The sequence below is a fragment of the Mixophyes fleayi genome, chromosome 6 (assembly GCF_038048845.1).
Source record: "Mixophyes fleayi isolate aMixFle1 chromosome 6, aMixFle1.hap1, whole genome shotgun sequence".
Classification (NCBI taxonomy): Eukaryota; Metazoa; Chordata; class Amphibia; order Anura; family Limnodynastidae; genus Mixophyes; species Mixophyes fleayi.
In genome coordinates, this window is record NC_134407.1 from 204581401 (window position 1) to 204603919 (window position 22519).

Consider the following 22519-nt stretch of genomic DNA (forward strand, 5'->3'; position numbering starts at 1 on the left):
GGAACAGTTCTTTTATAATCTCATTTATGCAGCCAGAAAACAAAGAGTGTTTATTATACTGACCAAACCTCAGCTCCTGCTCATTCAGTGGATGACTACAATGCTGAGCTACAGCCCACAAAGGTCCTAGTTGTTACAAGGGTGACGGCGGGTTCAAGCCATAAGGACCGTCATTAGGTCAAGATTAGTGGAAATGCCACAAAGCGGTTGCTTGTTGTGCTTTTTCTTTTGCTGTTTTTTCCACGTTAGACGTTATAAATAATGGATGATGTTAATAATAAAGCACCAACATTTTATATAGTGCTATACAATTTCTAAGATATTACAGCCTGAAAACATGTAAGAAAGAGCCCTGCGGGTTAGTGTTTATTACCTGTTTTCCTTAAGAACAGGGGTTTCACTGGAAGGGATAGATCTGACTAGTGAGCTGAGTCTCAGCAATGTGTCAGCAGGCACTTAACTTGATAAAGTGTATAGTTTAATTACGTAAGCATTCTTTGTCTTTTGTTTTATTACTATGATGCATAGCCTGGTGTGAAGTAAAGAACAAGTAAAGGCACTATTTGACAATGATATATATGAAAGACTGTGTGCTAAATAATATATGGGCAGCACGGTGGCTTAGTGGTTAGCACTTCTGCCTCACAGCGCTGGGGTCATGAGTTCAAATCCCGACCGTGGTCTTATCTGTGTGGAGTTTGTATGTTCTCCCTCTGTTTGCGTGGGTTTCCTCCGGGTGCTCCGGTTTCCTCACACACTCCAAAAACATACTGGTAGGTTAATTGGCTGCTATCAAAAATTTACCCTAGTCTCTCTCTCTCTCTCTGTGTATATTAGGGAATTTAGACTGTAAGCCCCAATGGGGCAGGGACTGATGTGAGTGAGTTCTCTGAACAGCGCTACAGAATCAGTGGTGCTATATAAATGGTGATGATGATGATATATAAAATGGCAGAGCAGAACATTGGGGCTCATGCTGTCTTAGTTGTATGCCCATTAGCGTAGTATGCAAATGTGTCCTGCGCATGCCCACAATGTCGATACGGTCACTTGTGTCACTAGCGCCTCCTTATGTTTGGAGAGGGTAGGGGCAGTAAAGTACAGTAAGGGTGTGTTTACGTAATTGGGGCTGAAGCAGACCCGCACGGAGACGCAGATGCGCTTGTCAGTCGCTGTATCACTTGCAGGTATCTGAGGGCTGTCAAAAATCGCGTTATCCTGACCTGACCCTCTGCTGCGACTCGCGATGAGGGTGGAACCAACATTATGCCATTCGCACGCCCATGTCCCCACAATCGGCACCCGGATATCTTAAATATATGTGCTTATGTCTAATAGAACTTCCAACATCTATACACCTCTCTTTCTGCAATGTCTATGTATGTAAAGTATTACTTGTGCACCAGACGATTGCATGCTCTTTGGGTCAGGATTGATGCAGCCTGAAAACATCTGTAAAATATTAATGACAAATGCCGTGCAATCAAAACTCTCTGCACAGCCAGCATTTCAGCATGTCGGAACGCAGCGTCCTGGAACAAGCTTTGTTGTAAGATGTTAATTCTATTGTCTCCCAGGCTCGGCTAATGTTTTACGACTTGTTCAGATATAATCTTAAGGCGCCTTTTATTAAAACTGCGCTGAGCTGAGATCTAATATAGCTGTAAGATCATTGCCTGCTTACAATATAGAAGAATTATGGGGATTACTGTAACTGGCATATAGTATTTTCATTTAGCAAAATATTCCTCTCTGCTGTTGAACACAACATTAATCCAGAGGCCGGTCGAAAGAAGCCAAGGCAATATAGATAATGGGATTATGGGAAAAGTTTTCTGCAAGTGAAAGCAGCAGAGGCTGATGTACATAAAGCAAACCCTAAATTTCCAGGCGAGATGGCATTAATTTGAGTGAAACTGCTCTAGTTTTTGTTAGTCTTGCCATCTGGTAAAAGACTTTAGTGCTCGCTAAAACTCCTGTGTATAGCAAAAATCTTCCAGCAGAGTTCCAAATGCACAGTAACCCTATTTTATATCGTATTTATATTTGTCTAATGGAAATATTTTTTTAGATACATGGGTACTATGTACTGTATCTGGTGGACAAGTGCCGAATTCGCAGTGGCGTCCGGCCCATCTAGGTGTCTACTGCGCATGCGCAGTGGTCTGCCTGAAATGTTTACTGCGCATGCGCAGCGGTCTGCCTGAAATGTCTACTGCGCATGCGCAGCGGTCTGCCTGAAATGTCTACTACGCATGCATGATACTGGCTCTTCAGTGCATGTGGGTGTCATAGTGCGGCACAGATATGTGGTGCTTAGCTCCTTGTGTATCTCTACCGATTCCACGAGACTGCATATTACATTTACAAACATGATCATGTATTCAATAAACCGGTTTGCAACGTGTGGATTAACCTCCTTACTAATAATATTTAAAGACTAATGTATAGTAATATACCTATTATAGATCATTGCCATTATTTCGGTCAGTTTTACAATACCCATATCCAAATTTGACCACTTTTGTCAAACCATTCCTATGTGATATGTTCCTATGTGATAATCCATTCCCTATGCAATGGGTTTGGGGCATAGCCTAGCGATAAGTGTTTGTAATGTTCTCCATGTGTTTGCGTGGGTTTCCTCCGGGTGCCCTGGTTTCCTCCCACACTCCAAAAACATACTAGTAGATTAATTGGCTACTGTTAAATTGACCCTAGTCTCTCTCGGTCAAGGAATTTAGACTGTAAGCTCCAATGGGACAGGGACTGATGTGAGTGAGTTCTCTGTACAGCGCTGTGGAATTAGTGGCGCTATATAAATAGCTGATGACGATAAGTGTTGGATACAACATAATTGGGGGTATGACATTATTGCGTTCATGGCCGTAGTATAAAGGAGTGGAGATATGACAGAGAGCTGGCGGAGGTGGCTAACATTACACGCTAAAGGGCAATGTGTAGATTTGTACACATCTGCGACCTGAACATAAGCAGGAAAGGACACACATGAAAAAGTGCATTTATGTGCATCCGTTAAGTTGGACGCATGTAGCTTGAAAGTGTTAGTAGTACATGCGAAAGTCAAATAGTGTAATGTGAAGAGATGGATACAACTATATAACAGAGCAGCCACACTAAAGATTTAAATACAGCTAGAAGGTTCAATCCGCAATCAGTCAATCAGAAGCAGTTAGATAGCGTTAACATCATACTTCTTGTTGCACCAGCGCCCACATGAGATGCGCCTCTTGACGGGTCTGTATGCGTCTGCGATCAGGTTTACTTCAGTTGCAGTTACATGAATGCGCCCTTACTGTATCCGGCATACGCTCGCCTGCCCCTTCTCTCTATCACAATTCTGATACGAGGAGTGCCTGCTAACGTTGGCACAGCTCAAGTAGAAGGTGCGTAGTGTAATGTGCCCCCTGGTCTTCTCCAGGAACCCCCGCACGGAGGTATGGGTTTTGTTGCGTGAGACACGCAGGTCTTGATCCTTTATTCATTCGTATAGCGAGTTACAAGAGAGAGTAGTCAGGCAAGCCAGATCTGTAACGAGCTAGCAGCGGAGGTACACCGGGAGGAATCCAATAGAATGGTTAGACAAGCCGGGTCGGTAAATTCCACAAGGGATCAAGGCACAGGGAGAATCCAATAGAGTGGTCAGACAAGTCGGGTCAATAGGAAACACTGGAGAGCAAGAGAATAGTCAAGACAAGCCAAATAAGCACAGGAACTCTGGAACAGGAATAACCCAATACTCTGGCACCAGCATGGTGTCAGAGTCAGTCTTAAATAGAGCTAGTGGCCAATGAGATGCCGGCAGTGCAATGCCACCGCAGCGGATCCGAATAGCATCCCGTTGCCTGGTAACAGGACGCGCATGGGCAACAGGACTGGCGGTCTGGTTGTAAGTATCGTGTCTGCGGCGGAGGAAGTGACAGGCGGCCGTCCCGAAGGAGCGGAGGGACGGCGCCTGACACTCTCCTTCCTTTATAGCAGTAAGGAGTCATAGATGTAAAATGCAACAAAATCTGCATACACATGTATATGTACTCATTTTTAGTGTGCATGCACAGTACAGAAATGTATGTCTTATGCAAATGAGCCTCTGAGTCGGCACATAGCCTGTACAGGGAGATATGATAATATTTTATCTAGCATACACATTCCGATGCCATTATCAAATAAATGTTCTTTTTGAGGTTAGAGTGCCTTTGAATGCATTACATCAGACAAAAATTAGATTAAGATTTAGATTAAAATGTTTCCTCACCCATCATTTTTTATTTAATACTAATCTCCTCTGGCCAGCAGCATCACCAAATATATGGCCATTTGTATTGAATGCAGATGCAGCCTAAATAATTCATACACTTTGTTTAGAAATATTACAGGTGAAGTTGACATATTGTTTTAATTATTTGTCCTGTAAGTGGAAGTATATTGCTGTTATACACAAGGAATTGTATCCAACGAAAAAGTATATTATGGGTTAAATTCTGAGTTGGATGTTGGCATAAATTTGCGCTGTGCATGCCAAGAAATAGAGCGTACATCTGACACTTGTGAGTCCTTGTAAGAGACAGAACGGGGGAGGGAAGAGGCGGACTAATGTACGCCGAGAATAGTTTGGCATGTTCACACCAATGCAGCTGAGGCAGACCAGTGCCGAGATGCATATACACATGTCAGGACCCGTATCTCTTACACCGGCTAGAGGGCAAGTACAAATACACACTGATGACGGAGATGTCCGTCACCAGCACTAACTAGCTGCTCCTGATTGGCCCATAGTGAATTCACCTCTGCAGCTGATAGGTGCTTTCTGCATTAATCATGCATATATTATAGGATTTTTCATGTGTATTTTAACATAATATTAGCACACTTTACTTGTGCTTATGACCTGGTTATGGGTATGCATTTATGGGTTTATGTATCAATAACGTAAACATGGCGGATATAGTGCAGAGATGGACGAATCTTGAGATGCCAATTACTCAGCTTATGGGTGTAGATATGCTATTTTAATTGGCAGCTTTTATATTGTAAATAACGCCCCAAGCAACTCAGCATCAGGTCCTGTACATTTAAAACGTGGACCTATCTTCACAAGTTCACATTTATTGGATAATTAATACACCAAACAATAGACACAGTCTTATTATTACCTCTCCCATATACTGTCTGACCGCTAGCATGGGCCTCTGTGATATCAAGTGGGACTGCTGTCACAGGCCAGCTCGGGTGTTCTGTAGCACGGGACTCTATTCACATTCATGTTCACACAGCGATGTTTGTAATATATATATATTAGTGGCTGAAACAAGGGAAGCTCCAGCTTTTTTGCATTGTCCTCATGTGAGTAAGCAATTGTAGCCCACTTGTTTTGCACATTGTCTGCTACTGGATGTAAGGCATCATCCTTCAAGCCAATGGCAATTGACTACAAGAAACTCTTTATATTCCTATAAAATGCTTAACGGCTGATGTCCCTTACTTCACTTAACCTCTTATACTCGTTTAACTACTTTAAATTATTGACACGAGACATAATTGTGGCAAAATTAAAAGGAGTTTATTTAGAAATATGGTGGTGGAGAAAAGAGCAGTCAGTACGACATCCGCCAGGCTACCAGGATGTCTCAGCATCAATCAAGGGACATCCGCAAAAGGGGTGGGGGGGACCATAACACACCAAGGGTGCACATATCTACCTTACCAGGACCATCTGTTCCGGGCACTGCAGAATCCACAATCCTTCTGGGCTAAAAGTAACACAACCACAATCCTGCCCCTCAGGGGCGGTACTTGAACCGAGACTATAGCCGACTCCTGGAAGAGAGACAGGTTCAGCATGCCCACTACCATAATGTGTGCTCCAACCACTGGCCGTCATATGCACTGCATTTTCCGGCCACGCCTGGCTCCTCAAGAGCCGCTGCTCGCCACCATACGTATGCCTACAATGCTAAACTCCTATAAATATCTCCTATAAACAAAACCATGCCTTCATTACTCAAGTGAACTCCATCAAGCCTATAAAGAAAGGGGCTCTGAAATCTAATTTGCAGGTGCTCATACCGCAAGCCACCTAAAGAGGGTGAGAACCGGGCCTCCACAGAGTTAACTTTTTGCTAGACTTCATCAGCTCCGCACCCTTCAGGGAAGGAACACCAGACCCTCCTAGGCACTACATCAGAGCAGCAGAGAAGAAAAGCCGGTCAGAAGGCATGGACCCAAGCTAGGGTGAATTAAATCAATAAAATAAAGTCCATGGATTTACAGTGGCCCAAATCGTTCCCTTCAAATGTATCACCAATATATTGGCTACCACACCCCTTTGAACTATCCAAGAGACCACTACTGACTCACACGTCTATGCTGAGAGCTGGAAATGACAGCATTGGAGCCCGGAGTATGGTGAAAGCATATAATATTTATTGAGCAGAAATGATCCAGATAGTGCAGAAAATGGTACAAACCGAATATTGCAGACACTGAACAATGGATCTCTGGGTTAGGCTGAAAGCAGGTAACAACAAATAATATGGCTGGTACAGGTGAACAGGTTGAGTGGCAAGAAACCAGGATGTCGGTTAGCAGCTTGCAATAGTCCCAGGGAACAGGAGAAGTAACAGGAGTGACAAATGAGAACAACAATAACAGGAACAGCAACATCAATGACCAGCAAAGGTGAACTGAGGGAGGCAGGTATAAATAGAGAGAGAACAGGTGCAATAATTAATGGAAGCAGCAGGTTAACCCCTGCTACAAGGGTTCAGTAGCAGCACCTCTGTTGAGAAAGAGGTGGTGCAAAGCACATATAAATAACACCAAATCCAATGTGAGACAGGAGCTGCCGAGACAAGGCAGCATGCTGATGCGATGCTGCAGTATAAATAAAGACAGATCCTGACACTACCCCCCTGGGAAAGAAAAGGTGTCCCCAGCTGCCCTATGCAACACAGCCCAATGGACATATGAGTGTCCCAGCACCCAAATCTGCAGCAGGGTCTGGTAGTCTGTAAGGCAAGAAAGAATCCAACATACATTAGCATACATGAGCATCGGTAAATTAGAACAGGAGGAGTGGGGACTCCGGGTAGAGAAGCCCCAAAAAGGAAAAAGAAAGAGAAATTGAAAAAGAGTAAAGAAAGACGAGGAGAACCTCAAGCACCCAGCAGCACCATCAGTTCTCCATACCAGAGGTGTACATGCTAACAAGGTAAGAGAGAGGAAACAAAGGGGGAGCGGAAGACACAAGCGAAGGTAAAGCCATAAAATTTTGTGGTGCCAATCGGGCCCACAAATAGAGGAAAAAATGGACAAATTCTTTCACGCCCTGCCTCCAAAGGCAACAAGCAGCTGAAACCCTGTGTCACCGCAGCAGAGAGAGTAAGCGAGGAGTAAAGCCAAGTAAGAAGAGAAGGCCGCACACAATACTAAAGCATAGTAAACATTAGTTTCCGTCTGACCAACTGTTTAATATACTGCAGAGAAGCACCAGCAACCGCTGCATACATGGCTGCCCCAATACGGAGGGGTGCCGAATTGAGGACTGTATAAGCCCAGTGCAACCAATGCCCGCTCGAAAAGAACCGAGAACTGGTACATGGTGAGGGGGGGACCATCACCAGGCACCAGCCACGGGACTGCGGCCGAGGGCCAAAGGTGAGCTAATTCACTAACAATTACAACGGGCAGACTGAGAAACCACCCTAGGGGCTTACGCAACCCAGCGCCCCCTTCTCAGTTGGTCCGATCATAATGTGACTGCATCAAATAAAGCACAACCATAAGGTACAGAGGGGTAAAAATTGTGCATAAAGCCATATAACTGCAGTGTACGAAGCATAGTCCTAAGGGACTGCAGCACCAGAAGGCACTGTATTGCAAATACTGTATAGCAAACTAATCCAAATGCGCAGGCTAGGGTGCAACGCCAATGACTTCAAGTCAAGCCCGCTCTCACAGGATTAACGACCCTGGACAATGCGTAAATGTGAGGCCAGATATACTGGCCTGCGTACATACCGTAGCTCTACAAGATGATAACGTTGCCATCTGTAGGTGGAGCAACATCAAAGGTCCCCGAGCGTGAGCTACGCCCTGGTACTGGAGTGGTCATTGGCACCTGATGAGACTACAATGAACCGCCCACATGATGGCTTGCTGAATTTATATAGACAATAAAAATTCCAGCTCCAAATTATCGCTTCCAATCAATATAACTAGTGATTAACCCATATTCATTTCTAGGAGAAGGAAGGGCAATACCATACTCCGAAGCATGCTGCCTGTTCCACAGGGAATGAGGGAAAGGACTTATCAGCTCAATTCAATCCCTCAATCGATCTCCGCTCAGTAACAGTAGGATAGGGAAATTCTTATCGATATTTGAATGATAAAATTGGGCCTGCTTGCCTCCCCCCAGCATGGAGCCGCTGGGGGATTCATTACAGCTGGAGGGTGAGGGGGGGCTGTGGGGAGACTAAAAGGGGGGTACACTGCTGTGTTAGTGGGAAAACGGGGGGGGGGGGGGGGGTGACTAAAGAAACGCAGCAAGGGTGTATGGCAGGGGGCTGTAAGGGCACAAAGTTAAAACGACAAAGAGATGGAAACCAGGGAGGAAAAGAGAAAGAGACAGCAAAGGAAACTCAGCAAAAGGACAGAAATGAGGAAAAAACTGGGAAAAGCAAAACACAATGAATCAATGCATTAGGGACAGGCAGCAGAGGCACAGGGTACTTATCCAACTTCCAAACTCAAGAGAATGACTTACTCCCCGCCCATCAATCCTATAGATATACCTAGCCCTCCCCTATGACATCAGATGAGTGTACTCATCTGTGTACCTCCCTTTAGATTGTTCGCTCCTTTGAGCAGGGCTCTCCTACCTTCTGTTTCCATCACTTTTAACTGCGCTCTCCAGCTACTCAGCTCTCCTCCTCTCAGTCCCTCTGCCCTCTGTCTCCTCTCGCTTCTCTCCGCTCCCCTCAGTGACTCTCAACCTGTCATCTGTGCCCACCCTCTTGGGCCATAGTTACCTGCCTGTACTCACTTTTCCCCTCCCTCCCTCTCTTTCATGCTGTGCCTGAGCCCCCAGAGTTATAGTGCTTACTGTTACTTGTACTGTGCTGTTTCACCTTGTACTGTGCCATTGTTTGTTCTTGTACGGCGCTACGGATACTTTGTGGCGCCCTATAAATAAAAATTAATAATAATAATAATAATAATAATAATACTCCTCCTCCATTAAACGCATGAGGAATGAAGATACTTTTAGAACTGGAACTGCCACTCTTATGCACAAAAGAATAAATTTGCAAATATTATAAAAGTTTGCTCTGGGAAATGAATGCCTGTTAAACTGAATATTTAGGGCTGATTAAATGGTAAATCCATTTTTTGAAAGTGTAGACTGTAATCTCAGGATATTGACATTGTTAAGTCTACTGGAACCTGTACTCCATGCAAAGAAAAGTTTGTTTGTTTTTTTCCCTCACTCGAGATTACATGGTAAAAACTGTTCTGTGAAAATAACATTTCTTCCCAGCTCCGGTTCCTCCTGTGGATTGGCCTAAGGTCACTCATTTAAATTCTGCGCTTTAAGTTTTAATCTCTTGCCACACCATTAAATCGATATTAAGAAGCTTACAAATGTCAAGGCTTTGTTGTAAATCGAAAAAAAAAGGTTAAAAACCACTTTTGCAAAGAAAATTACTTTGAGCCTTCTATTGGCCTGGCTGATCCTTTTCCTTTCCTTGAAAGCACACCTTGTCTGCCGACAGAACATTTATATTATTAAAACTGGCAATCTATTATCTGCTCCAAGGTGTTCTTATCTCCTTCCTGTGATCAAAGAGTAGCAGCAATCACAGCCAAAAAAAAACCTGAATTACACATATTAATATTTTTAGACTTAAAGGGAAATATATGTGTACTGTTTGGGTTTTATATGTAATTGATTGTCAGAATAGTTGTATTTACTCAGGAAATCATGCATTACTGTTTAGTGCATGCTGCTCTGTTATGAACTTCAGTGTATGCCAAAGCTCACTTTACCATTTACAGATATTATTAAAAATAGCTTATATGTCCACGTTGAAAGTCATGAACTAATGCGTCTTACACTGTGGCACAGTGGTTAGCATTGCCCACATCTGGGGTCATCATTTCCAACCAGAGCCCTATCTGTGTGGAGTTTGTATGTTCTCCACGTGTTTGTATGGGGTTTCCTCCGGGTGCTCCGGTTTCCTCCCTCAACAGAAAAACATAATAGTAGGTTAATTGGCTGGTGACAAAAATGGACCCCAATTTGTGTGTGGCAGGGAATTTGGATTGTAATCTCCAATGGGCATTGACTGATGTGAATGATTCAGTATTCTCTGTACAGCGCTGTGCAGTATGGGGCTTTCTGATTACACCTCTATCAAATACAGAGCACACAGCAGAGTTGGGTTGTAACCCATCTGCAATATAAATGAACAGCCCTCCTATAAAACATGGCTGAAAAGCACAGAAAGAAGCAGGGAAGAAGCAGGGAAGATAAAACAAACTAAAGTACTTTTAGTTAAAGTTGCGATTGGGGCATGTACAGGCCGAAACATTTCAGACATCTACAGATAACAACCCCTCATAAAGACTTTCACTGTTACTCAATAGTAAATTTATTAAATCTTGGGTTCTGCTATTACTGCACAATCATTAAAATTGCCTAACGGTAGTGACAACAGCAAATATTGTATTTGTATGTGGAAACGGCTGTTTTGGTAACTTGCATCTTGATCATTTTCAAATATTTCTTCTGTTTAATTCCTAAGATTCCGCAGTAGAATGTACGTAATGATGTTTCCCGTTTTGTGTCCCGCAGCTGGTTGATTACAGAGTGGAGTTTAGCAAGTGGTGGGTGACTGAATTCAAGACCATCAAGTTCCCATCCCAGGGGACCGTGTTTGACTATTACATCGACCCCGAGAGCAAGAAGTTTGAGCCGTGGTCCAAACTCATCCCGAAGTTTGAATACGATCCAGAGATGCCCCTGCAGGTCTGTGACAGTGTCGGCGTTTTCTTAATGTATCAGATATGAGACACTTAGATGCAAACATTTTTACATCATTTCCAGGAACACATTACTGCTGAGCCAGTGCATGTAAGCTCATCACAAGCCATGCGGTCTTAAAACAACTTTGAGCACTATAATCCTCATCATGTCATGGTTGCTACATTTGATTACAAGATACTTTTTTTTAAAATGCCCCTCTTCAATAAATATTACTGTATAAACTAGTATATAAGAGTTGCATCAATTATGGAGACATTTTATTGAAATGTATTTTGACATTCCTGTATTATACTCCTACAATAAACCATACTTGCCTAATCTCCCGGAATGACCGGGAGACTCCCAAATATCTGGGAGTTCTCCTGGACTCCCGGGAGAGCAGGGCAACCTCCCACTTCTCAGCACTAGGATCATGAATTTGATTCCTGACCAGGGCTTTATCTGTGTGTAGTTTGTATGTCCTCCCCGTGTTTGCCTGGGTTTCCGCGGGGTGCTCAGGTTTCCTCCCACACTAAAAAAAACATACTTGTAGGTTAATTGGCTGCTGACAAAATTAACCATAGTCTGTGTGTGTTAGGGAATTTTAAACTGTAAGCTCCAATATGGCAGGGACTGATGCGAGTAACAAATAGTCTCTGTACAGCGCTACAGAATTGGTGGCGCTTTATAAATAAATGATGATGATGATGATGGGTTTTGCTCCATTAATTGACATTGCTTAACGCCGCTTTTTGCAGAGATAAGGGATGCATTTTTGGACCTATTTGCCATGAAAGTCATGCCAGGACAGCGCATTCAATAAGAGGCTTTCCAGGCGATGACTGTATGCCACCGGTCGAGCGGCAAAAGTATGAGCTTTCAAATTATGACCTGGTGTCTTTATTGCACATGTGCGAACATCAGTCAGTGCACAGAGACGTTAGTTAGATGAAGGAGAGAAGGAGCACCCGGCCTGTCGGAGGAGGATCAGAAGATCCCTCTCCAGTGGTGCTTTCACTACAAGTTAGATGGCATTAGTTATCGGGGATAAGGTGTGGTGTTACTATTTGATTTAATAAATATTACACTATATTATTTTATATGCTTTCTTTTTTTTCATTTAAACACACTCTTATCTTTCCCATACTCAAAAAACCTAATCTTGACCCCACCTCTCTTGCTAATTATTGCCCTATCACACTACTCCCCTATGCCTCCAAATTACTTGAACGGATTGTCTGCAGCCGCCTCACCAGACACCTCTCGGACAATTCCCTCCTCGACCCTCTCCAATCAGGTTACCGCCCCCTCCACTCCAGCAAAGCTGCCCTGGCCAAAGTTACTAATGATCTCCTATCAGCCAAATCCAGGGGTCACTTCTTCCTACTCATCCTCCTAGATCTCTCTGTGGCCTTCGACACCGTGGACCACCCCCTCCTGCTGCAAACTCTTCTCTCTCTTGGCCTCTCTGGATCTGTTCTCGCCTGGTTCACCTCATACCTCGCTAATCGCTCCTTCTCTGTAGCTACGTCTGGTTCTTCCTCCTCCCCCCGTAGGAGTCCCGCAGGGCTCTGTTCTTGGCCCTCTACTCTTTTCGCTCTACACTTCCTCCCTTGGTGCTCTCATCTTCTCCTTCAGCCTTCAGTATCACCTTTATGCTGACAACATTCAACTCTACATCTCTTCTCCTGATCTTTCCTCCACCCTCCTCTCTCATGTATCTGACTGCCTCTCTCCCATCCCCTCCCGGATGTCCTCGCGCTTTCTCAAAATTAACATCTCTAAAACTGAACTCATTGTCTTTCCTCCGTCCAGACTCCCAGCCCACCACGACCTATTATTGTTAACAACACCACCATCTTCTCTGTCACCCAACTCCTCTGCCTGGGCATCACCCTCGACTCCTCTCTCTCTTTTGCTCCCCACATTCAATCCCTTGCCCAAGCCTGTCTCTTCCAAATACGCAACATTGCCCGCATCCGGCCCTTCCTCTCTCAAGATGCCACCAAAGCTATCATCTACACACTCATCATCTCCCGCCTCGAATATTGCAACCTCCTCCTTACCGGCCTCCCCCACGCTCATCTCGCTCCCCTCCGCTCTATACTCAATGCAGCTGCAAGACTCATCTTCCTTTCCTGCCGCTCCTCCTCTGCCTCCCTTCTCTGCCTCGCCTTACACTGGCTCCCCGTCCTCTACAGAATCCTTTACAAACTGCTGACCATCACTTACAAGGCTCTCTCCCAGTCTACTGCCCCCTATATCTCTAACCTCCTCTCCATTCACACTCCTGCCCGCTCCCTGCGTTCAGCCAATGACCGTCGCCTCTCCTCCACTCTGATCACCTCTTCCCACTCCAGAATCCAAGACTTCTCACGTGCGGCCCCCTTCACTGGAACGACCTCCCTCGCTCCATCCGTCTCTCTCCTAATCTGTGCTCCTTCAAACGGGCACTGAAAACTCACCTGTTCCTCAAAGCCTACCAACCTTCCACCTAACCCCCTAATCTCCTCCACTCATTCTCCCCACTCTCCTCCCGGGCCCCTGTTTTCTCTCCCCCATACTTCAACTGGCTCCCTTTGTGCCTGATTTTTGTTTACCCTCCCTTAGGATGTAAGCTCATATGAGCAGGGCCCCCTTCCCTCCTTTCTCCATGCCTGTTCTTCTGCTCCGTCTTCACTGCATTAGCCTGCCTGGAGTTTCTGAAGTGTTAATATTTTTTGTTTATTGTTCAGTAATGTTTCACCCTGTATAGTCTACTGTTAGTACTGTGTACAGCGCTGCGGAACTCTTGTGGCGCCTAACAAATAAAGGATAATAATACTAATAAAATATTAATATTTAATATTTCAAAGGAAGTTTGTTCACTTGCGACTTCTGAATTTATTCTTCCTATTTGGGTGAATTTTTATGAATTTATTTCTTCCCATTTGGGTGTGGTTTAATTAACAGCTGATCCCTGATTGCACCAAGACAATTCTATATAGTAAAAAAAGTGGTAGTCAATAGCAGACAGTGTGAGCTACACAGTGATGTAGTGCTGTGTAATGTGAATTGTCACAGCTCAATCTGTTGCTCTTTTGCTAATTTCAATTTTATTTAACGGCATTTAACTGATACAGACAAAAGGGCAGCATCTATGAAGACTTAGTCATACATTACGAAAAATGTGTAAAAAAAAAAAAAAAAAGTGCAATTACTCAGTTGACAAATGGCCTACAGTATATTTCCTTGTGATTGTTACATGGCCTCGCGCAACTGACCCTTCCTCTGCTCATCTGTTGATATAACAGTGGGTAATTCATCACATTATTCTCAGCATGAAAATGATTTGAAAATCTTATTGTATATATACAACAGAGACTGTACTGCACAATACGGCTGAGTTTTGCTTTTATCATTCTTAAGACAGTTAAATGCTGCTTAGATTTTAGTGAAAGAGAAATGATGAAAAGCAGGATTCAGACCCAGCTGTATTGTGTGTGGAACACAAAGCTGATAGATTTATCTCCCAGAATCGCCATTGTGTGCGCTGCATTCCTTTAGAAACGTGTCGGTGTCTTTATCGCCTCTCAAGCCTAGCGCTGAAGTTTTAACTTTTCCCACTAAAGAGAACATGCCAGATGAAAGCGCAGAGATGGCTGCCATGCTGTAATTGTGACCTGTTCATTGCTGAGGCCAGTCCCGCCATACATACCTGTTTCTGACTGTATAAAAGTATACAAGTATGACTGTGTACTGCATACAAGCAGCAGCTTGTTGTCCTCCCCGTCTGCCCCCTCAGCTGCAAGGAAATACTGGTGAGGTTATTGGGGTCCTGGTTTTCTGTGGGCTTTTCACTATTCTCTGCCATGTGCCTTTTGCCACCTCACATCCTCCTGATTTGTGTTACTGCATCTGTCCTCTCTTTTCTTCTCTCATTTTTCTCTATGTGTGGGAAGGGTACCGAAGCCTGCAGGGCGGACAGTGGCAAAGATTTTTGCCTGCTCCAGATTTCACTGAGGGGGAGGCCCTTTGTGCAGCATGTGAGGCAGAGTATACTGGCTGATATGGCGGAGCCAGTCTGTATCAGATCTCTTGCTCAGGCTAGTTTAGAACTGATGCAGCTCACCACACAACCTAGGGAGCAGAGCTTGGATACTCCCTCCTCTGCCCCGCCATGGCAGCCTCTGGCAGTGCAATATCCCGCCCTGACCCTCTCTCCCGGAACTCTTCGAGTTCTTCCCTTACAGCGCCTGACAAGCCAGATTGGCCTCAGGATCTGGTTCAGGTATCCTGATACTTCTATGTCTAGACCACGGATGATTTACAGGGATTCTTCAGACTCTGGAAAGGTCTGATTTCTTCCAAGGGTAATTGATGGAAGGCTCTGACCCTCTTTGTGTTCTGATGAGGATTCCTACAGACATCAGGGAGAGAATGACAGCACGCACTAGAAATAAAAGAAAGCAAAGAATCAGAGATTCCTGGCAGTTCGCTGTTCAAGAAGTAAAGAAACAGACGGTTTCTAGGGCTCATAGAATTTCAGCTTCAACGCATTGTGCCATCTAGCTTTGGACCTGAAGTCTCTTCCATACTCTGGGGAGATACTCTTCTGTCCCAAACTAGATAAAATAATCTGTGCTAGGCCACAGGAAGAAAACATTCCTATCACCCTGTTAATACTCCTGGACCTAAGGGACCTCTTTTCGTCCCTGTGGAAGCTTCTTTCATCCCAGGAACTTCTGTGATGGGAACACGTCTGCTTCTCTTCCGGGACCAGTGTTTCTATTCCACCACAGACATGTGGGTGAGAGGCATGATAAGTTGGGGGATATATCATAGATCTCCTGAAATCCACACTCAGGCGCTTTTTCACCGCTGGTCTTCCTTGAGACAGAGTAAAAAGATTTGCCCTAAGGAAAGCCACTCAGTCCTTTGTTTCTGTGCTAGTAGTTATTCCCTTCCTGAAACAGCAAAAAAGATTAGGTTTTTGCTCAAATCTTTAATCTATTCTTAAATATTCAATTGTGGGTAGACAGGTTAAAGATGGGAGTCCTTGAGGTCGGGGAATCAGCAGCATGGAACAACCTAAGTACATGGTGTCCATACGCAAGGATGCATATTTGCATGTTCCAATCTGGGAGGGACACCAATGTCTGAGATTCATAGTTAAGTCCCAGCACTAACAGCTTCAGGCCCTATCCTTTGGCCTGGCAACGTTGCTGAAGATGTTCACAAAGATGATGGCAGTGAGGGTGGCCCTTCTCAGATCCAGAGGTGTGATGTTCATCTCTTACCTGGACGTTCTGCTGATCAAGACGAACTCTTCAGCCTTGCTTCAAGTTCAGGAGATGGCACAGAGACTGTAGAAGCTCATAGTTGGATCATAACTTACAAGAACTCCAACCTGATCCCCTCCCTGCTGATGATCTTCCTGAGGCTTCTGCTTGACACGCTTCAGCAGAGTGTTTTCTTACCACAGGACTAGATTCTGTATCTACAGGGACATATGAAGTCCCTGTTAGATTGCAGACAGTTGAAAGTTCACCTATGCATGAAGTTCTAAGGAATGATGGTTTTCACTTTCAAGGTTACACAATTCACACAATTCCATTCAAACACATTCCATATATAACTAATTTCCCAGTGGAAAAAGTTTCAACATCTCTTTATCAGACAGACTTTCAGTCTCCAAAGATGTGTCTATTTCTCCGCGTGGGGTTGCCCATTATCCATCTGGTGCTGGACATTGGTGAGTACAGATGCCAGCCTTCAAGGGTGGGGTGCCATTGTGCTTCAGCATCAGTTCCAGAGTCTTTGGACTCAGGAAGAGTCCAAGCTCGGAACTCAGGGCAGTTTTCAACAATCTAGTTGAAGCCATATCAGTTCCTTGGAATTTCCATGTCATTTACCTTTTCCCTCCAGTAGCAATGCTCCTCCTCTAAGGACAGATCTTAAGTCAGGGCAATTTCCTGTACCAGAGTTTACCTTTTAATAGCATGGCTGTTGAAGCCATGATTCTTAGAGCTAAAGGTTTCTGTGATGGTGAGGTCCAGACCATACTCAACGCTTGAAAGGCTGTTTTATGTCAGGAATTACTGCAGAGTTTGGAAGACTTATATCTCCCGGTGAATTGAGGAGTTTTCCTGCCTCTTCTTTCCAGGTGGACTGATTACTGCTGATCCTCCAGGAAGCTATGTGAAGTTTCAGGTCTCGGCTCTTTTGGTTTTCTTTCCGAGAAAACCGTCTCTTTTACCTGCATTGTAGACATTCACAAAGTTCTATAGATGCAATATGTTAATCTCCAGACATGCCAGTTTTGAAAACAAGTGGTTATTTGAGAAATTGGGATTTTTGTACTTATTTTAAATCCTTTTTTGTAAAGCCTTCTTCTCAGATTACAACCCAAAGTCTATCTCTTTAATGTTTGTTCGCCCCTGTGTGTAAACTTCATTTGTACTACCAGCTTATACGTTATTTATTTATTATATATTAATAATATTTTCTACAAGAACGTGTTTTCATGGATGAGATGTTTGTTGTTTTTTTAGGCTTGTTTAGTTCACACCAACGAGACCATCAGAGTTCGTTATTTTATGGACAAATTGTTGGAGAAGAGGAGGCCGGTTATGTTGGTCGGCAATGCTGGCACAGGAAAATCGGTATTGGTTGGAGAAAAACTATCTTCTCTCGATCCCGATGAGTATTTAATCAAGAACGTGCCCTTCAACTACTACACTACATCAGCCATGCTACAAGGTAATGTGGGGACTGGCTGCCATTGTTGACTGACTACTAGCCGAACATTTATCTGTAGTATAATTTAGAGTAAATACAGACCATTATCTCTTTTAGATAAGTGCCACCAGTGTGAATATACAGGCTTCCAACCACCTGGGGGCTGTTCTCTTTTATGTTCCCTTTTCCCATGTGCCTTCTGCAGGGTCTGGTAACTAAGGACATCAGAAATTGAGCACGCTGACACAAATGAGCTGTCAGTGATCCATAAAATAGCTCTGCATGGCTCAAACTATTTTGAAGGTTACAGGGACAGCTTTCAAATGTAAAAAGCAATACACCTGTTATTGAATATAGTAATGTATGTCAGAGTCAAAGAACTGAAAACTATAACAAAAGTAAGCTAAAACTGCATCCTACCAGCCCAAATTACCGAAAATACTTGCCTAGGAGGGTGTTGTCTCTTTATCTTGAATCATGTATAGAAGCCTGAGATGTCTGAATGACAGGCTTGAAATATACTAGTGCTCTGTACAGTTTTGATTAGTTAGACAGGGAAAGGGAAGTAACCTTTATTGTGTGATTTTTTTTTTTCTATTTGACCTTTTTCTTTTATATGAGCACCATTATAATCACTAAGGGCCATTGGAGTTGTTGTTTGTGATGACGCAGGAATAAAATACTCTTGCACTCTTTCTAACAGTGCTGCAGTGGAAATCAGGGTTCGATGGGTTTGGTAAATGTTGTCTTCAAGCTTCAGGGAGCAACATTGTCTAAATAAGGCTTTGGTTTTGTAGATGTCTTGTCACTGTAAGGATCACCAAGACCTGTCACTCACAGGATGACATCGCCTGTCACTTGTGAGTGTAACAATACAATATTGAATTTGCATGCAGTAGATGGCAGATCCTACATATAGCAGATGTCGGAGGTATAGCACAATGTTGAATACAGAGGGACTTATTTACAAAGCATAAGACGGCCAGGTCCAGTACAAAATAGCAGCAGTTCTTGCAGGAGATGAGCAGTTTGGGGAGGAATGGGGCAGAGTGAGGGCATTCCTTCCTAAGTGCGGAGCGGGCATATAATTTTGTGGATCAGTGCAAAAACGAGTTGCATCTTGTGGAGTGAGATTACCGCACACCTAGGTGCACATCGTTGAGGTGTCTCCCAAGAGTGCAGAGCAGGTGTGCGCCTTGTTGTGCGCTGAGTAGACCATCTTTGCGTCCCGCTGCAACACCAAGGTGATTTGTGCTGCACATCAAGGGCACGTTGTAAATGAGGTGCGGTATTGAGCACAATCTGAATGCAATACTAAATATGTACACTGGATGGCAGTGTTATAACATAGTCTTTATTGCAGTGGATTATAGGTCATATTTGAAGTTAGTAATGACAGATGATAGATAATTTTGTTTTTGCTTCTTTGACATTAAATAGTGTTCAAATGCTGTGATCCATATATTGTCTTGTTCAACTCTTTCCTGTTTGGATTGTTTTCAATTAACCAAATCATTTGGGTTATCCAGCCAGGTTCTCTATACTGAAGTCCACACCAGTATGTTACCATAGCGAGTCATGTTGTCATATTTATGTGTTGTATATTGCTTGTTAGGAGTTAATTTGTGCTGTTGTCACCAGAGCTGTTTTCCTGGTTATATTGGACAAGGCCAATGTGAATAAACATAACCTAAAGGAGCCCTGTAAGCAGGTTATGTGGAGTCATTTTATTGCTTTACTGCATAGAGTATTGTGCACTATGTAGGTAGCAAAAACAAAACAGTTTATTCCATAGAGAGCATATTAAATCCAGTGCACTCTTCAAGTGCTCCCTTGGGCAGGCTTCCTCTTGTCTGTACAGCAGGAGAGCTTTCAGGTATAGAAAATATGGTCCAGGAGTGAGCTGACAGTTGCCAGAAAACTTGCCTTCCAAGACTATGCTATTTGGACTACACTATTCTTGCTCCTGGTTCAATGTTTTGTATACCTCACAGCTCTCCTACTGAACAGCTTGGAGGAAGCGTGCAAGAGAGAGAGCGTAGCACATAAAGAGCAAAGTAGTTTTAATGCTCTCTAGCATGTGGGAATCCCCAATTCTTTGCTACTCCAGGTAGTAAAGCATTAACAAGACATCAGAGAACTTGGTGACAGGACCTCTCTAAATTGGTGTGTGTTTACCCCTTCCCCCACACCCCTCACTCCGTATGGCAGGTGGGTTATATAGGCTTCTGGCAGAAGTCAGCCACAACGTGTAGTCATGCAGCATTACTTGGCCTACACAGACATATAGCCAAGCAGTGCAGTGTCAGAAAAGAAAAGTGGTGCAAGATGGAATTGTCCTTGGGCCCACCCAGCCACCCTTCTGTAAGATATTGAAAAGGACATGTACAGATTTAACAAACCAAGCACTCCAGCAACACATTTGTGGCAGAAGTGCTTGGTTTGTTTGGGAACCCACAAAACAAGCAACCAATAGATTAGCTGCCTTACTCCCAACAGTGCTGTCAATGAAGTCTACAGTGGCAAGATGTTGTTGTCATCATCCTCACCCTCAGCACTGTGTACATCATCCTCACACAATATTAAATTATCCCCGGTGGAATCCACCACTAGTGAAGTCTCTGTACTTTGATGTAATTGCAGGCAAAGGCCTTCCTCGTGTATTTGGGCACCACTGCTTGAGTCTCAATGACAAGGTCTTGCATCGTCATGACTAACCTTACAAGAAGATGCCTGACTGACAGTTGCAGAACTAGCACTCGTACAGAAAGGCAAAGGCCTGATTCTTTTCTTGCCATTGCGTGTGTAGGCAATTTTATGTTTTCCTGCAGTTTACATTGCCTTGATTACAGGTCTTTTTTTCTTTACCAAGGTAAAACCTTTTTTTTTTTTTTTTTTTTTTCATTTTTGTTTCCCTGACTTAAAAACACTATACACTTTAACATAGGCTTTAGCTGATGACGTATAGGGATTACTGTCATTATGACTGATGCCAGCAGCTGCTTGGTGCTCCTGGTCTTCTGTGGACTGATGTGAATCCATATCGATGGCGCAGAGCTATGTGACTGGAGACTTTTAAGAACACTGCCACCCATACTCTTTCTGTTTCAGCAATGGAACTGACACTGTAGACTGGCAAGAACACTGCCACCCCTACTGTTTCTGTGTGAGCTATGGCACAGAGCAATGTGACTGGAGACTTTTAAGAACACTGCCACCCCTACTGTTTCTATATCAGCAATGATAATGAGCAATGACACTGACACTGTAGACTGGCAAGAACACTGCCACCTCTCCTGTTTCTGTGTGAGCTATGGCACAGTACAATGTCACTGGAGACTTTTAAGAACACTGCCACCCCTACTGTTTCTGTTTCAGCAATGACAGTGAGCAATGACCCTGACACTGTAGACTGGCAAGAACACTGCCACCTCTCCTGTTTCTGTGTGAGCTATGGCACAGAGCTATGTGACTGGAGACTTTTAAGAACACTGCCATCCCTCTTCTTTCTCTTTCATTAATGACGCTGCCCAACTGCACTGGAGACTGCCAAAAACCCTGCTACCCCTTTAGTGTCTGTCTGTGAAATTGCGCCGAATCTCCGTGGCGGACGGTACTTATAGAATCCAAAACTAACGAGATCTGGCGATGCAACAATAAGGTTTTCCTCGTTTTCAGTTCCAAGGGCACACGAAAATGTGTTCAGGTGGACTCGGTTTTACGAAACCTAGCCCCAGCATCTCTAGTTAACACACAGCATTTAGGGCTCATTCACAGATATATGAAAACGGGGAAAAACGCATGCAAACTAACACAAATTTTAGTGATGCATTTTTAAAGCGTTCTCAATCTGCTTTTCATGCTTTGTACTTTTACTAATACAATTTGTTGCACTGCTAGCACTTAATGCATGGGAAATACGTCGTAAATGCTAGAAAGCAATGATGGAAATGGCCACATACACAAACATTCTCCCAGAGGCGTAACGCCCTATAGCAGTGCCCCATGGCCTACTACATTCATCCTATTTTAATGCGCTTTTCAGGTGTTCATGGCTAAAATGCGCATTAATAGTGCATAGCTGTGAACAAGCCCATGACATAGCTTGTCTGCATTACTACTGATTTACTGAGAGTGGTGACATTGTTTGAACAGAGTAAAAACTACCAGTATTCTTGGCTGCCTGCCACAGTTTATTGTAGTGTACAATCAAAGGAGGTTCTAAGGGGTACTATATATTCACACTCACTCCATACATGTAAGCTGAATTCTCCAGCTTACAAGTTAGATTAAACAACTCTAATATATTTAGATTTTTTTTCCCAGAAAAGGTTACAACAATATGTAAAAAAAAGTCTTATTATCAGTTGAGTGATGTGAGTATAAAAGTGTAGTGTTCACTTGAAAATATAATAAAGGTTAACATTTATCAGCTGTACTTTACCTGTACCTGCCTTCATTGTAACACTGTCACATTCCATTCACTTACATTATATACATATATATATATATATATATGTGTGTGTATATATACACACACACTGATTGAGGTGGGGGGTGTGTACGGTGGTTTGCCATACCGCCACTACTCCTGCTGCCTTCATTATAACACTATCACATTCCATTCACTTGCATATATATATATTTATATATATATATACACTGATTGAAGTGGGGGTGTATACGGTGGTATGCCATACCGCCACTTCTCCTGCTGCCTTCATTATAACACTATCACATTACGATCAC

At 43.6% G+C, this 22519-nt stretch overlaps 1 protein-coding gene across 1 annotated transcript in view; it reads left to right on the top strand.

Moving 5' to 3' along the window:
- DNAH9 (dynein axonemal heavy chain 9) overlaps nucleotides 1–22519 on the top strand; it is a 215430-nt gene that overhangs the window by 88206 nt on the left and 104705 nt on the right. Inside the window, exons 37-38 of the mRNA XM_075178154.1 lie at nucleotides 10880–11053; nucleotides 17584–17791. Of these exons, the coding sequence (XP_075034255.1) occupies nucleotides 10880–11053; nucleotides 17584–17791 (382 nt within the window). The remainder of the gene's footprint in view (nucleotides 1–10879; nucleotides 11054–17583; nucleotides 17792–22519) is intronic.